This window comes from Papilio xuthus, unplaced genomic scaffold (assembly GCF_000836235.2).
Source record: "Papilio xuthus unplaced genomic scaffold, Pxut_1.1 DF828177.1, whole genome shotgun sequence".
NCBI classification, from domain to species: domain Eukaryota; kingdom Metazoa; phylum Arthropoda; class Insecta; order Lepidoptera; family Papilionidae; genus Papilio; species Papilio xuthus.
In genome coordinates, this window is record NW_013530472.1 from 957,402 (window position 1) to 974,102 (window position 16,701).

The 16,701-nt window shown below is 31.5% G+C and overlaps 1 protein-coding gene across 11 annotated transcripts in view; it reads right to left on the reverse strand.

Annotated features, from left to right (window-relative positions):
• Positions 1-5,083: 5,083 nt before the first annotated feature.
• LOC106113711 (coiled-coil domain-containing protein AGAP005037) overlaps positions 5,084-16,701 on the reverse strand; it is a 148,708-nt gene continuing 137,090 nt past the window's right edge. For 4 of the 11 annotated variants that reach the window (XM_013306578.1, XM_013306572.1, XM_013306574.1 and 1 more), the window contains 13 exons: positions 16,431-16,532; positions 15,652-15,805; positions 15,400-15,495; positions 14,932-15,107; positions 12,832-12,921; positions 12,129-12,191; positions 11,559-11,719; positions 11,286-11,405; positions 11,078-11,184; positions 10,866-11,007; positions 10,686-10,786; positions 10,332-10,479; positions 5,084-6,210 (listed from right to left, as the gene is read on the reverse strand). In XM_013306578.1, coding sequence (XP_013162032.1) covers positions 5,455-6,210; positions 10,332-10,479; positions 10,686-10,786; positions 10,866-11,007; positions 11,078-11,184; positions 11,286-11,405; positions 11,559-11,719; positions 12,129-12,191; positions 12,832-12,921; positions 14,932-15,107; positions 15,400-15,495; positions 15,652-15,805; positions 16,431-16,532 — 2,216 coding nt within the window. In that variant the 3' untranslated portion in view covers positions 5,084-5,454. Of the gene's footprint in view, positions 6,211-7,127; positions 7,444-10,331; positions 10,480-10,685; positions 10,787-10,865; positions 11,008-11,077; positions 11,185-11,285; positions 11,406-11,558; positions 11,720-12,128; positions 12,192-12,831; positions 12,922-14,931; positions 15,108-15,399; positions 15,496-15,651; positions 15,806-16,430; positions 16,533-16,701 lie in introns of all 11 variants that reach the window. The other 7 variants (XR_001227672.1, XM_013306575.1, XM_013306581.1 and 4 more) reach the window with 7 other exon arrangements.

The following is a 16,701-nucleotide window of genomic DNA, read 5'->3' on the forward strand; positions in this document are numbered from 1 at the left end:
ACAAGTTTAACAAACATGAGTAATAAACAAATTACATGTCAATAGCATCACTTTATCTCCTTCATTTTTGTTTGAAATAGAAAAGTACTTTAACGGTCAAACTCATTAGTCCAAGGCAATATCAAAAAGTACCTAATAACTACGGCGATAGAGTTTAATTACATGTGCTTCGATATTAAAATTAAAAAGTTTAAATATCAAAAAAAAATAGTTGCTTGGGATTTGAACCGCCGAACTTACGTACCAACGGCGGCGAACGGTAAGGCCACGAGATCAAACTAGCCTATATGATGACAAACTTAAATTTGATGTTGGTTTTATCTACATAACATCTGTCATCCGCGTCGAACACTTTTAGTAAATTTTGAAAAACGGTTTAATGCAAAGTGTCAAATTAATGTAACAGAAGTAGTTTATTCCAAATTGTATCACAAGTATATAGAGATAGAGTTCAATTTTGTCAAATGTACCGATATTTTTGCGCACCTTGACTGCTTCGTTACTTATGACGCTGTGGCTGCTACGATATTTATGAGCATCTTGCATGTACTCATATATTTGACGCTGTGTATGTACCGATGTATTTGAGCAGGGTGAATGTATCTATCAATTTGAGGACTTTTGTTGTACCGATATAATTGATTACTTTCGGTGTACCTATATATTTGCATATCTTGTCTGTGACGATCTATATGACGCTGACTGTACGTCAGCTCGATCTGAAGTATCTGGGCTTTAAAGAATCAAGGTCATGAAGTAGAGCTATTCAAATTAAATACGTTTACTTTGAATGACTGTTTTAGGTTGGCGATAAACGCGACTTGTACTCGTATCTATGCACATAAATCATCAACTCACTATATGTGTCACTATACGTCCCCACTGAGGTGCTCGGAGCCTATCCTATGTTTGGGGTGACAAGGTCATAGTCAAACCACGCTGAGCAAGTGCGGGATGGTTGACTTGACACATAGCTTTGATTTTCATCTCAGATATATGCAGGTTGCATCACGATGTTTTCCTACACCGTAAGAAAATCGTATAAATGTACATATGTAAATCGAAAAACACTTTGGTACATGCGGGATTCGAACCCTGCAGATTGCAAGTCAAGTGCTTAAACCCCTAAGCCACCGACGCTCTATGCACTCTGTGCATATAAATACGTAGCAGTGATCACCACATGCACTTGTTCGATGAAAAGGTTTACATTTGATTTAGATGCTATAAGAGTTGTAATAACTGTTCGAACGAACTAAAGTAGGTACAGATTATGAAATTTTCGTGTTGTAAGTTTGTAACTCAATAAGAACGGATTCGAATTCAGTTCTTAACTATTTCTTACTAATTCAGTTCCATGTCTAGTCTTCATTTTAAAAACTTTTTAATTTTATAGGGTTTTTTTAAATAAAAGGCAAGTTATAACTTGACGTGTATATATTTATTTAAATCCACATTAAAATATTTCCAAGCTATGTTGGTATAACTTCATAATTAACATATATTATAGTAAGTAAACAGTACTAGAAAATAATAAGGTATAAGGTTGTAACAAAAAATACTTTTAGCTTCAAGCTATCAATAATAATTCAAAAATAGCAAATCAAATCGAGAACAATATTAAACTCGCACATTATTAAAATCAATATACCATTACAATGTTATAAAACAATTTTGAATACATTTGGCACATCAGAATTTTATTTGAAAAAAAAAATTGCTTATAAGCTCAAATAATTCTTAACAATTTTTTTAAATAAAATTGTTAAAACCAATTCTTTATTACATAGACAATTAAATAGGAATTAAAAATTAAATACAAAATAGTTCATATTCGTAAAAGTTTGTAGATTGACATAAATTCCTATAAACAGTTCAAATTGCTTGCAAGCAATTAATTCCTATTAGTTTAAATTATTCTGATTATTTTATTATCCACTTATTTTGACTAAATGCAATATGTGAAAGTGTTTTTATATCTAATACAGTTGACCTTTAGCCAAATATGTTTAATACATAAGTATTTATCTCATAATATATAAACTACATTACATGTGTTAGTTGTGATATAACATAGATTATACAGGGTGTCCCAAGACGGTGCCATTTAAAGTAACTTTTTTTTAATGTTTATTATAATTCTTACATAAAGGATGTTTCATTTTTATTTTAAAGGTTGTTAGAACTGCGTTTAAATTATTTAATCATAAATAAACATATCCTAAAGAATCAATTCCGCTGAATGTGTGAAGAAATTAACTTTTTCCGTTTAAGGTGGATGAAAAATATTATGAAAATTGAAACTTTATCTCTTCAGTGAGAGACGGGAGAACGCGAAACTGGTCGATGCCAACATCGGATTAAGAATAAATGAATGTTGCTATGTTATTTTTATATTTCGTGTTTAATGTCACAGGAAATTTTAAACAATTTTAACGTAATGTTGAATCATACTTTAAAACTCCTTTCTAAAACATTAAAGAGACTTCGCTAGAATGTATACATACTGTATATTATTAACTTCAGTGAAAACACATGTAAACTTAATCATATCTTATGCCAATAAATATATACGATAGGCAAAAAATACTCTATTGAATAAATTTATGTGTAAATTAAATCATAAGCAACAATATAAAACTGCATATAGAGTAAAAACAAATTTAATTTTGTTGTATATAGAGAAACAATAAAACCAACAAGAGACTAACAACTTCAATTATCCTAACTAGAAATATATTTAATAAAATACTTGAAATTACATAAAACGATGCCTTAAACATATACGTACAGCGTAAAGGCATTTTAAAATACAGGTATGTTAAAGTACAAGGACTCAACAAATAAGATAAAAACATTCTTTTAGGGCTGACATTTAAATATTCAGATATACACAATTGTTGTTATGACAAACTGACAAAAAGTAAATAAAAAAAATTACAATTTACCAACAAATGAAAAATAGATTTTTAAAATCTAGATTAAGATATGTAGCTATCGCTTAAAGCAACTATTACGATTGGCAAAATTTGAAGCAAATTGAGAAAAAATGTTAGGGAACGATCAAAAAACGTCCTTGTTAAAAAATTAGCTAAGCTTAAATTCGATGTTCTTTTAATAAAAATTATTTGATCTGAGCATTAAAATATCGACCCTTATTAAATTAAACATCGCAAAGTTAAATCCTTTTTCATCGAAAAACAAATATAACATCGATAGTTGCATTAAAATCACATTTTATAGAAATTTTCATTATGTGCTAATTACTGTGTGCGAATAAAGATAAAAGAGATGCAGCGTGCCGTCGAAACTTTCCGTGTGTAACGTTTAAATACATATCAAAGCACTAAAATTGAAATTATATTTTTTATCATTTCATTTGAAAAGGAAGGACAACGCAGAAGACAGATATTAAAAGTTGATTGAAAAAGTGTAAAATAATGTGTAACAAATGTCAAGAGAATAAAGTATATTTTAATCGATTGATTTTGTTTAATAACAAAAACTTTTGAACTTATTCTAAATATAAAAATAAAACAATCATAAGAAAAAACGTGTTTACAAAAGTTCGTAAGTATCGGCAACACCACTGTTTGAATTCAATTGTAACAAAAACAATGTAGGCAGTTCTGACACACACACGAGGCGAGTGCACGGTGTGACTAAGAACAGTGTCAAGCGCATACACATATATTTCATACGTGGATACTACACCTATAATTCTAGACTCTAAATATTTTCTAATACAGATATATTTGAGTCTAAAAATAATAATACGTAACACATAATTTAATACAATATCACTCTTTATTTTATTTTAATAATCAATCAATTTGATAATAATTCTACTATTTTTATTTAAGCGAGTAATGTTTAACATAAACTATACTAATATTATTGACGGTTGACGTGCGAGTACCAATGTTGTAGCGATATTTTACTTACTATGAGTTTCCACTACGAAACACCTGTATAAAACATATAGTTATCCCTCTCATTTTATTTGAAAGAAACCGGGATAACGATATGCACATTTGATGTACATCAGTGGATACATTCGGTTGTAGTTCCTGCTAGAAGCTATTTTGAAATCGATTTATGCGACGAAAAGACGCTCTGACTTACATGTAAATTAGAGAGTACAAAGCCGCTAGAGTCTAGCGGCTAGACCATTCCTTCGCTACTACTAGAAGTCATGTCGACATAATTACTTTTACTAAGGAGTTCAACGTATTAAAAGATCATATTTAAGCCGTCAAAAATATTAAATAGTTCGCTATTAAATTATGTATTTAATAGACACATAATTACTAAGTATACTTAAATTTCGTTGTGCCAGAAATTTCCCATGTACTTCTAAAAGGCGCGCGATGGATAAAACAATAATGAAGGTAATCAAAATGCATTGGTATTTTATTAATTTGGCACATTATATGCACTTGGTAAGGGATGAACGATATGAATAGATTAGTTTTAATGATCTATATTATTAGACGAAGAGCTTAAGATAAGGAATAAATATATATACAATGAGTAGATTATAGTAAGATATCCATTGAAGGGAATATTTTCCTTGAATAGGACATTCGCAAAACATAACAGAGATTTAGGAATTTTAATGGTAACAAATTAAATCAAAAGTAATGATTAAGGTAACATGAGAATAAAGACATATTTAAATATAAATCCGTTACTAAAATTGTAATAGTTAACAAAGATTCGAGGTGCGTAATTTGTGATCATCAGACCGTTTCGTCTGCGGGTATCGGATGAAGGACCTCACTACTAATAATGATCCTTAAATTGTTAGTAAGGTATTATTCTTGTAGGACTTAGTTTGGATTAATAAGGATCGTAAATTTAAAAATTATTTATTAAAGCAAAAAAGGCTTTATAAAGATTCGTTTGCGTAGATGTAAGATTATGGAAGACGTTAGAAAAGTGCCAAGCCCCATTTTACTCTAAGGTAAGGCCTCGGCGTGCTTTACTTTGTTATTTTCTTATAAAATTTGAATTTTAATCAAAAATGGATCACATAATATTAATCTATTGCATTATTAAATGAAGCAAATTATTTTTCATACAATTATTAGTTAGAAAACGTTCTTTTGTTAATTTTAATGTTTGATTCTAATAATTAATTTTGAAACATTTACGTATGAGTGACTACTTAATATGACCATTCTAGCTATAATGATTTATTCGAAGCCCGACCAATAAAGCGGGAAGCCTATAGGGATATATGAAGTGTACGTATCGACTATTACCATCAAAAACTCTTAGGATATGCGGCACAGTATGACGCCTCAAACTTGTGTATGATACGCTAATATTATTGAACACTAATTGTGATTTTACAAATGGAGATATAAAACAACTCATTGCTACTAATAGAAGATATATAAAATTGGGATCAAAATTATTATACAAGTATCAAAAGCAATCACTTTGTGGTCACAGTATGTCAGTCTCGTAAACTTTGTTCGTGGTGGGAATCGCGTCAGGCGCCTTGTTCGACTGCGGGCTCAGAATTTCAGGATCACTAATGTCATTTCTCTTTCTTTCACTATCGGCTGCTAAATGTGTCATACTGCCGGATATGTTGGCTGGTGCAAGATTTAAATTCATTTTGGTAAGGAGATTTGACTCGCTACCTGTTTTTTTGAGCTCAAGTTGAACATTTGGTGGTATAGCAGGACCGCTTCTATGGATCATTTGTAAGCGGGCGTACTGCTCTTGGAGAGCCTTTTGTTTTTTTAGTAGCTCCTGGTGTCGTTGTTCAAGAACCGCCTGACGCGAGTTACCCTTTTCGTCGTAATTTGAGTCGTGATTTGAGCGGCAGGAATCAGAGTCAGCGCGAGGGGAGGATGGCGAGGTGGGGGAGGCAAGGGGAGAGCGAGACGTCGTCCTGGGCGGCGGCGGTGGCGGAGCACGCCGCGCGGCCAGTGCAAGCAGTTCTGGATGTCGCTCAGGGACCGGAGGCTTCGGTGGATGCTGACCGCGTGCCCTGACCGGCGGCGAGGCATCGGTGTCGCTGCCGCTCGGGTACGAATGCAGTCGGCGCAGCGGGCCCTCAGTTCTCGCCGCGCGCTCCGAAGGCTTAGCAAAGGTTTGCAGTTCATCTAATAGCGCGTCGAGGGCATTCTCTGGACGCACGTCTGTTGTTCCTCTGTTTGTTGCTGTTCGTATGGGGATGACGCCACCGGTGCCCTGTACATTATTTCAATTTTTTTAGCCGTGTTCAATTATAAATAATAATAATAAACGCGAAGTTGCAATGTACGGACTTTTGGAAATTAAGTAGTTGATATTTACATAGCTACAATTGAGACCACGCCACTGCAAATTCGCATTTATGAAATATTTAAAAAACATTGAACAAAACATTTATAACAATCATTCAAATAAATCCATTGATTGCACTCAGTACCCACGATTATTTATATATAATACTAGATTAAATGCTTCCACAATCATTCAAAAGAAAAATAGTAATGAAATAAAATACATAAGGCTTCTTTTGTAGCCAAACACTTTAAGAAGTTACTTTATCGTAATTATTTGCGGTTTGTGGATAAAAATAATTTTATAAAAAACTTTTTACCATTTATTTGAATAGACAGTTATTTGGCTACAAAAAATAGGAAGTGTAGTTGCCTATGATATGTGGTAAGTCAAACCAAAATGGTGACGTTATGGATAGAGGGTACAGGCGAACGCAAAAGATCATAAGACGATATTTATAAAACAATTTGAATATCTTCGAATTAATGTGATAAGAAATATTTATATTTTTTTAAATTTAGTGATACATAAAATGCAGAAAATACTTTTAGAAATAACGCTCTTAACAATTGTGACGATTTTGCCATTAGTCAAAATTTTAAATACGTGTTTTAATGTGTTTTCAATTTCCATTACCTTCTACAATAATGATGCGTCTATGTCGCTGCGGCAGCGATAACTTTCAACAACCAAAAGATAACTGAAGCTCTCAAGTGAATTGCAAACTACTAAGAAAGTTTAAACCGTTAATCATTATCCAATGTGCTCTTTTATATACGAATCAATGTTAATATAAATTATATTTGAAGCAGTTAAATATTAAAGAATATAGAACAATTTACCTGTGCTCCAGATGCTTGGGTTAGTCTATTTCATATCACGATTTCAGTTAAAATAGTGAAGAAAGGCATAGGATTGTAGAGGAAGTTGTAAAATGTCAAAGTAATTTTTTTTAAAACAAGTACAAGTAAATAATTTGGTGAAAGATTGAAAAAAGCGTGAATGACTACAGGCTTTAGGGGAATTAGAAAAATACAGAGATAGAAATTAAGAAGAGGGTGATGATAGTGGTGGGTCGAAGTCGAAGGAAAAGGTTGTAGGAGTTTATTGTATTCCAGAAGATCTAGGTTGTGAACTGCTTCTTCTACTGATAATGTGCTGCAACAAAAACAAAACAGCAAAATGCACAAACTATTATGAAGCAATCATTTCAACGAATACAACATGCAATTTTTAAACATCTAGATTTATTTAAGTAAAAACTTACTTCCTTTCTTTGTATACAACGTATTGTACGTCCATTTAAAGAGAAATAGCATTCATAAAATACGTAAATATCAACTAAAAGGTAACATAATTATATCATTAAAATGATCATAAAAATCTAATGAAACACATATTTTCATGAATGTTACCTCTTTAATAACTATAAACTAACATTTATTCTTCAGTGTAAATCAAACCGTGGGTTTCCTTGTACCATAAACATTTAATCAACCTATTTGCTTTACTATTATTATTAACATCTACTATTAATTAGGTTTTATAAATTAGATTTGACAATGGTAACACACGGTAATGACTATTTTGTTGAACTGAGTAGAAGTAAAATGTGATGTGATACATGCAACATGCACTTTATGGTTCATACACACTGCTCGTTCCAGTCTGCATTTAATTTATCACAATATTAAATCTATTAACACAAAGCTGCGAATCGATGAACGGCCACGATTTTCGCACAACTTTCATCTTTGATTTAAAACATACTGTACACAAATAAATAAGGGTCAAAATGATATTGGACAAAAGTAGGTGAAAGTTGTGACGTTTTCATTTCTTAATTACTCTGTGTCATTGACAACAGCACTAATTATGAGTTTTCACTGTCGATATTTCCACACAAAAACATATTGCCGTCTCGCTCATTCTCTCTGACAAAACTGAGACGGCAATATGTTTTCATACAGGATTTTGGCTGTGCGAACTCACAGTTAAATAAATTGTCTCTCTATTAAAAGCTAATTGAAGTATTGAGATATAATATAACTTAGTGCGTTTTGCAATGACACATTAATGTAATTCAATTTGTCTTAATTAATTGTAAAAATAAGTAAGCATGCGTACCGATTCTTTCAATACAGTTAGAACTGGAAAAAATATTTCAAAATTTAGTTTCTAATATCTGAAATTCCACAAGTCTGAGTTTTTGAACCATAATATTGCTAAAGCATCGTGTACCATTGTGCATCGACATGCCTAAATAAAGTTAGCGAATCGTGTTAATTTACATACAAATATATGAATAATAAAAGGTAAAATATAACAAAGTAAAATACGGACGGAATAAAAACGTTGGAAAAATTATCAAAACGCTCTTTATGAATATAATAATGATAAAATAATAATAATATAGATATATTACGAAGAGATTTATTACTCGTTAATAACTATGGCTTTCCGGAAGTATTGGCTCTGTCTCCAGGCGAACTGACGGGTACCATGACGGAAAAAAAGACGATGAAATCCATCATTAAAACAACACGATAACACAACGTAAATATATTTTCACAATACAAGAAAAATGTTGTTATAGACATCAGAACGTAGTCCACAAGTCTGGCTACAATATCATTTTGAAGATGCAATTAATCGATTGCAATATATTGCTATTTTTTTAAACAAGTAACATTTTATTTTAACAAAAGCTAAATATGTTTTTAAAAAAATTAATTTCTGATTTTTTCCACCGATATTACTCAAACCATGTTACACAAATAATATGGAAAAAGTATTTCACCCATTCTGAACAAACCTTCAACACCTTTGGCAGATTTATAATTAAAATTGGCATTATTTTCCGGAAGCAAGGTATTTCATTTTTACGACGTTTATGGATAGTGCAATGGTTGCAGGAAATGTGCAAAAGAATTTTAAATTTTGCTGTATTCTGTTAAGCTTCAATCATCACACTCTGATTAATAACACTTGAATTTATATTATTAAACAAGCAATATAAAACCAATTTAAATTACAATAAATTGTTGAATTTACTATTTTATGGAAGAATTACCAATTCTCGTTATATTACATATTTTACTGTATGTTAAAATTTTATAAAAAAGAAACGTGAATAATTATAATATTGTATGAAAACTGTTCGGATTGCAATAGATAGCAATTGTAGAGAAAACATTTTAATAAAAATTTCCAGAGCGTGATGAAAACTTTATTATTATATTAAATGTTGAAATACGTTGAAATTTCGATGCGAATTCAATTAAGATGTTGTGCGGTAACGAAGTCCACGTAATGCATGGAGTATTTCATTTCGTAAGCACAATTAAAATTTTGAGGCCGATTCCACAGCAACATTCAGAATACAAGGGAAATAGTTATTACAAACCATGTCATTCCAGAATTGTTCTAGATCAAAACAATTTAATTATTTAAGTTAAGAATTAGTCTAAATTAAATAATAAGCAACTACTTCTAGGATTTATCTAGAACTAGTGAAAAGGAGAGTAACTATCCGACCTACATAATAATAGAGAGGTGCAAATCGGAGTAAGAAAAACAAAAGGGTACATGCATAGATAGTTAAAGAAGCAAAAAATCTCTTGTTCTAAATTATATTCTACGTTCTTTACGTAAATATAAGAAATAGGGAAAATATAAAAAGCCGTCAGTGTGACGGGGAGCAAAATATAAAACTTTACTCGACGCAAACAAAATGAAGTGTTGGAAAAAAATGCAAATTTTAAACTTTTGGCAAACCTGCAATTGTTAAGCGATAAACATTATTATATGATGTAAACATCTGAAAATTATCTTTAAATGAAGATCTGCTTAATGCGTCTGTAAACAAAATACTCTATGAATATTCTTAATTTTTAAATTTCATTATTCGGAGGAAGAAAATTGTTTCAATTTTATTTTAATCTGTACTTTTCATTAGTAATAAAATTCAATTTGGATTTAGGAAACTGTTTTTCTTCCATTCAAAATTAAATTGACAACTCTTAAGATAAGATTGTACTCTTTACCTTGTTGTGAGAAGTCGCGAGGTGGCAAGTACTTTCCGGAGTGAACTCTTCAGAGGATGGTCCAGCTGTGATTGAAGAGCTTTGGGAAGACCCTGGGGAAGTGCGGCCGTCGGTGATAGGAAGACGTTGCTCTTGCACACAGGCCAATCTATTTCATAATTTATAATTAGCTGCATATTATATATTTTAGATATTCGTAAAACATTTAACGTAAACAATTAAATAGAAAATTAAAAAGAACTTTACTAAAAACTTCGAAATATAGTTTTGAGGATTTTTGGATAAATCAAGGATGAAAATGTTGATGACATCAAAATATACAAGTAAATAGAATCATGAGTTGTATTAAAATACCTTTTAAGGGTAACCAATGTTCCTGTTAATTTCTTACAACGACGTAAGGCAAGTTCAAGACGCTCTGGTTCATCTTCAAGCATTTTTTCTTTACGTACAACCTGTTGGGACAAAATCCATGCTATTTCACATATATCATAATACGTATATTTAGGTGTGACAAATGACGCCGCTACTTACTTTCTCCATTTCCGATGCTAATTTAACTTTCATAGTATCTTGTAGTATCGGGAATTTAAGCTTCCAATCAGCAACAGTTTTGCTGCTCTTTGAGAGCACCATGGCAATACGTTCGATGTCTGCCATGTTCACTCGAGTTTCCCTACAATTCAAAACAAACGAGTGTAATAGTCGAAGTGTCTATTCGACTTAACTTAATAACTAGAAGTTACCTGTTTGCAGCTTGACCACGAAGTCTCTCGACTGTTGCTTCTAATTCATAAAGGTCATTTTCGAGAAGCAACATATCCTGTCTGTAAATTTCTTCTTCCCTTGTCAACTGTTTAAAATACAATAATACGTTAATAAACTACAATATAAAATGAATGAAGGCGTAATAACTGTCAATATTACGATTGATTTAATATAAATATTACGTACAGAATCTTGATCATTCTCGCAGAAACTAGCTGCTATAGCTCCAATCTTAACAATGGTGTCGGCCATAAGTTGTCTCATTTGAATGGCCTGTGACAAAGTGGAGCGCCGCAAATTTCTTGTCTGCGAATCAAATGAAGACCTTTAATCTCGAAGACAAACAAATATCGAAGACAACGCTAGCGGATTCGCGAAGGCAATAACATAATTCGCATGAGCAGTATTCGCAAACATTCGCAAAATCATGGGAACTTAAAATACTATTATGAAACTAACCTCGATTCTGAGATCGTGACTTTGCTTTTGGAGCATTCGCAACTGGTTGAAAAAGTCGGGACCAACGTTTAAGGTATACGTTCTCTGTGGAGCTAATGGCAGTTGCTGGCTAACGAGCCCGGCGGGTTTCGGCGGAGGTGCCGGTTTCAATCTATCACGTTCTGCAAATCAAACAATATTATAAATGTCGGAAACACATTTTTTATCAACGTCCATGTAACACTATATCAAGCTTTCTCTATAAGCGTACAAATAACCGGTTATAAAGATCAGCAATAAAGTGTTTCCATCAAGCAACCATCAACTCTCTATTGAAGGTTAGAATGTAAATAAATACAATGGCTAAGTGATAAAATTACAAACTAAGCGGTAAAGAAGTTACGATAATAAATATGACATTAACATATGAAGTTATATAATAAAATATATAATACATAAATTGATATATTTTCGAATCAAGCTGCATTAAAGGTGATGCGATGCGTATTACGCCAGAAGCGTTGCTTTTCAATATTTTAAATTGTGTATGTGTAAATATATTAAAAAAAAAAACAATGATTTACAAATTACCTTGTGAAGACGTCCTCGGCAATGTGGATGATTTGATTGCCGGTTTAGCTGGTTTTGTATCAGCTTGTTATGGCAAAGAAGTAAGCGGAAAGAAATCAAATACAAGAATTATGAATATGGTTACGACCTTAACTACGATAGTGTAAATGAATAAGTAACAGCAAAGAGTTTTCTGATCGTAAAAAATGGATATTTGATCACAAATAAATGTAGTAGTTTTCTTACAAGAATCTAGAACATGTCGTCTGAATATGTAAGTTATGTTCAAATCTAGATAATATAGACAATTTATATAATAAATATTACTTTTTGATACTAAATATTAATAAAAATAAATAATAAATAGTACTATCATAATATAACGCAGATGCCGAACCAAGGTTTTAATAAATATAAATTTTGATATTTAAATGTGATGTTTTATATAATATTATATATTTGTATATGTATAAGTAACGTACATAACAAGCCTTCACCGTGGAAATATTATTATTTGTGTAGGATACCTACATCGGTATAGGAATTACCTACTTCTACAGGTTATTAACCAACTTTAGCATTCTGGTTCTTCTTAACCGTGAAAATCCACTGCCTTAAAGTATTAAAACATTTTTTTCGTTTTCATAAAGTTAAATGCCAATATGTTTTGATACATGTTGAAACAGTGGAAACCCACAGAAAGAGGTACGGTTTGTTTGCATACCTGAGTGTTGAGGAGAATGTTGTTTGGGGGAGTTCATGTCTGGTGGATCATCACTGAATGACACAGATTTTTCAAACGATACAGATTTTTCTGAAATAACAAATATTTGTTATAACACATCGACAACACCTTTCTATAAATATGATGAGAAATCATATTCATTTAAAGTGTCATATAAATCCTTTGTGCTGTACCTTAAATGTGCAATTTTGTATATTGTTAAAAGTACGATAAAGTGATTTTTTTTGTATTAAACAGACATGTGCTTATTTAATGTGTTACAAGCATATATTGGATGTGAAAATGTTGAAAACGAGAATGAAAATGTCAATTTAATTTTGATAATCCTACTTTTCTCAAAATGCACAGGATGTTAAGGATTTCAAATTTTCTTATATATTACAATATAGCGATCGTTCTTCACATTTGTAATAACATTTAAAGTGATATGGAGTTAAATAGTATATTTATTCGTTAATGAACAAAATTATTTCCTATTATTTTATAAATATAAAATTTAATTTTAACTCTTTTTAATGCGATTTCTTATGATTCGATTGTCACTAGGCTTGCGTATTTAATAAAAAATTTTATATTTAATTTTTAAAAAAAGTAACGTCAATAACAATTGGAACCTATTTACTTCAAATCAAACAGGAGCATATCATGTAGCATAACACGAACATAATTTACAAAACTATCAAAGCAATATAAAACCAAGTTTAAAACGATTTCTTACATAATCTACGAGTACGATTTATTTACATTATAACAATTGACCACACTTGATGCATTTTTATCTACGAAAAAATAAAGAATATTTTTTTACTCAAATAACTTCTATAATACAAGATAACAATGTATTAGCTACGTAAAGGCATTTTTCAGCAATATTATGTCAATATGTTTTGTGCGATGATTTTATAGATTTTTACTTTTCATAAAGACTTTAAAAAATCTTACAGCATTTTGCAAATCAAATTTTTATACTAAATTTCATTTGCATACTTCGATATGTAAAAATTCTATAAAATACAACTTTTATTAGCTTTTCAACAAAGGCACAAATAAATTAAATGAATGGTTTTCTTTATTTTAGTGGTCTTAGCTAAATTGTAATATACAAGCAATGACGATACAAATGGAGTCAGAACCGAGTACAATTTAGTTTACAATACAAGGAAGCTGAAAGAAAAGGTTTACGAATTAGCAAGCAGGCGTTCAGCATGACAATGGATTCCGCCAAATGCATTGCCAATGGTTTTTTACTTTTTTTTGCGCAATAAAATCAAAATACAATTTGTCAAAAAAAAACCAATGAATTGTAAAATCAAAATAAAAAATAACTAACATAAAAAAAATTATTAATTTAATGAAATAATTAATTTAAATTGAATTATTAAATTGAATTTTTTTATTATAATCGAAAAAAAACTTTAAAATGAATAAATTTTTATTTCAACATAAGTCTAAAAATTATCATTTTTTAATAGTGTCTTTTGTATTCATTAGCAATGCATATGCGTTTATTTCGAACGCGTTTAGTTAAACTTACGAAATCTGTCTCTCCCTAATTTGGGAGGTCTCTCCTCGCTTGTGAATCTCACCGGATCTGAGTGCAGGAAAACGCAAGCCGTATTAACGAACTAAGCAATTGTGATTTAGCTGAAAAGCTTTTAGGTTTTTCTCCAGACTGTCACAGACTTTTCTTACAACTGACAAACTTGTTGGATGTTCATAAGAAAACCACTAAACTTCATCATCCTCGTAAGAAAAAAAGGGTTAAAATGACATTAAAATCATTTATATTAATTTCCAAATTTTGCAAATTAACTGTAGTTAACAGTTAGCGGATTCATTTAAAAATATATATATATACTGCATTTTATTGTGTATCTTTGATTCAATATAATTCATTTGTTCAAAGTAAATTTGATGTTAAAAACCTACACAACCGTGAGTTTCCATTGCCGTATTGCCCGAACAACGCATTACCTCAGTTCAAGGAACACGAGAGAACAATATGATTTTGTACGAGTGTCAGAAATTGTAGGATTTATCAAATAAAATATTACTAGTATTGTTATTATTAACTCTTACCGGTGGTAGCCGGTCTAGGTTGGTAAGTTTGGAACTCCTGACGAGGCGCCGCTGCCGGTGCTGGCGTGGGCCCGGGTACCTGCAGTGCTTTCTGCACTAAGCCAGTTAAATTCGCTAGCTGGCGTTCCATTTTCTCTACGCGTAAACGTTGCATGTCATCTACTTGTGTCGGCAATCTGCAATATCACATCTCATTCCAACAATCCTAATTTATATAGAGTAGTCATTTTTTTTTTCATGGAATTAAAATAGTTTAATTGATATTCGCATACAGCAACTGAAAATCGCATTGCCGTTATTGTGGCCACAATATAGCACAGCGTTATTAATTAAAACATATTATTCAAACGATCATTATAAATTGTATATCAATAGATAAATTCTTCATGTTCATATTAAAACGTGTTTCTGTTAATTAAGAAGAAAATATGCAGTGAGTTGCACAAACATTGTATGTTCCGTCATTACCTGGCATCAAATGGTGGTCGTGGCATTGGCCGCGGCGCTGTGGTTATGGCATTGACGCCATACAACTGATATGAATCGTCGATAATTACAGTATCACTGCAAATTGTTTATATCTTTTTAATTTGACTAACGTGTTCAACATATTAAAAGATTCATTCTTTATGGTGGCTCGAAATTGCGAGCCGAAATAAAGATTGAATTGCGCTATACACATTATAAATTGATGAAAATGATTATGCATTATTATAATACCTGGCCTCTTCATCAATAAGTGGTGTGATGTTAGGTCTTGCAGCTTGTCCTAAGAACTGTGTATAATATGGGTCCTCATAGGGCGGACGAGAGGCGCTGCGCTCGGGTGACGACACATACCCGTCTCCTGTAAGCCCTGAACTCGTATTAGCTCCTGAAATACGTATTAAGAATTCACTAACGTAATTACAAGCCCTGAATAATCAAACCTTCAGCATATCTTATTTACCTTTATGTATGTTCCTATTGAAGGTTACAGTCATTTACCTCTGTGTTCCTACTTTTACATTTTAAAATATTTTGGTTTGTTTATTTCAATAGGTTTATTCCCAAGGTTTTAATATGCCAGGGTTAAAACAGCATACATAATTTCAATACGAAATTTTTAGTTTGTTGTTTATTTTTTATTTTAATTAAATATGACGTATACAGTCTGATAGTAAAATTACACATTAAAAAAGCATGCGATAAATTTTGTGCTGGTTATTTCTTGTGCCAATTGTTAAAAAACAAAGTGTGTCGACATATTTTAAAATCAGAAACACTGATATAATTTTGGTTTAAAGCAACGACAGCTATGAAAATTCTTACGAATACCTCTGATTATAGGTAGAAAAATTCAAAATATTTAAACTAACAAATGGTAAGAAAGAGTTAAATATAGACGTTTTTAAATATTTTATAGACATAAAACACAGACATTAGCAGTAGTCGACAAAAAAGCTTCGAGCAAATTAATTCTTAGAAGCAAAATGAAGTTTTGAACCCGATATTCGTACCAGTGATTGTGTAAAGCTGCTCTGTCACCCGAGGACAGTCGGCGAAGGGAAAACACCTCTCGGAACCTGTGCCGGGGGCGTATCGCAACGGCTTGGTCGGCACTGAGGGATATATATGTACATACAAATCTGTCTGTACCTATTTCAAACCCTTACTCGATTATCGAACTAACAATATCGCATTGAAATCGAAATTCCAAACTGTACGTACTATCATATACGGACACGTTATTAATAGGAGATCACGTTTAACGAAATATGGTTCTATAAT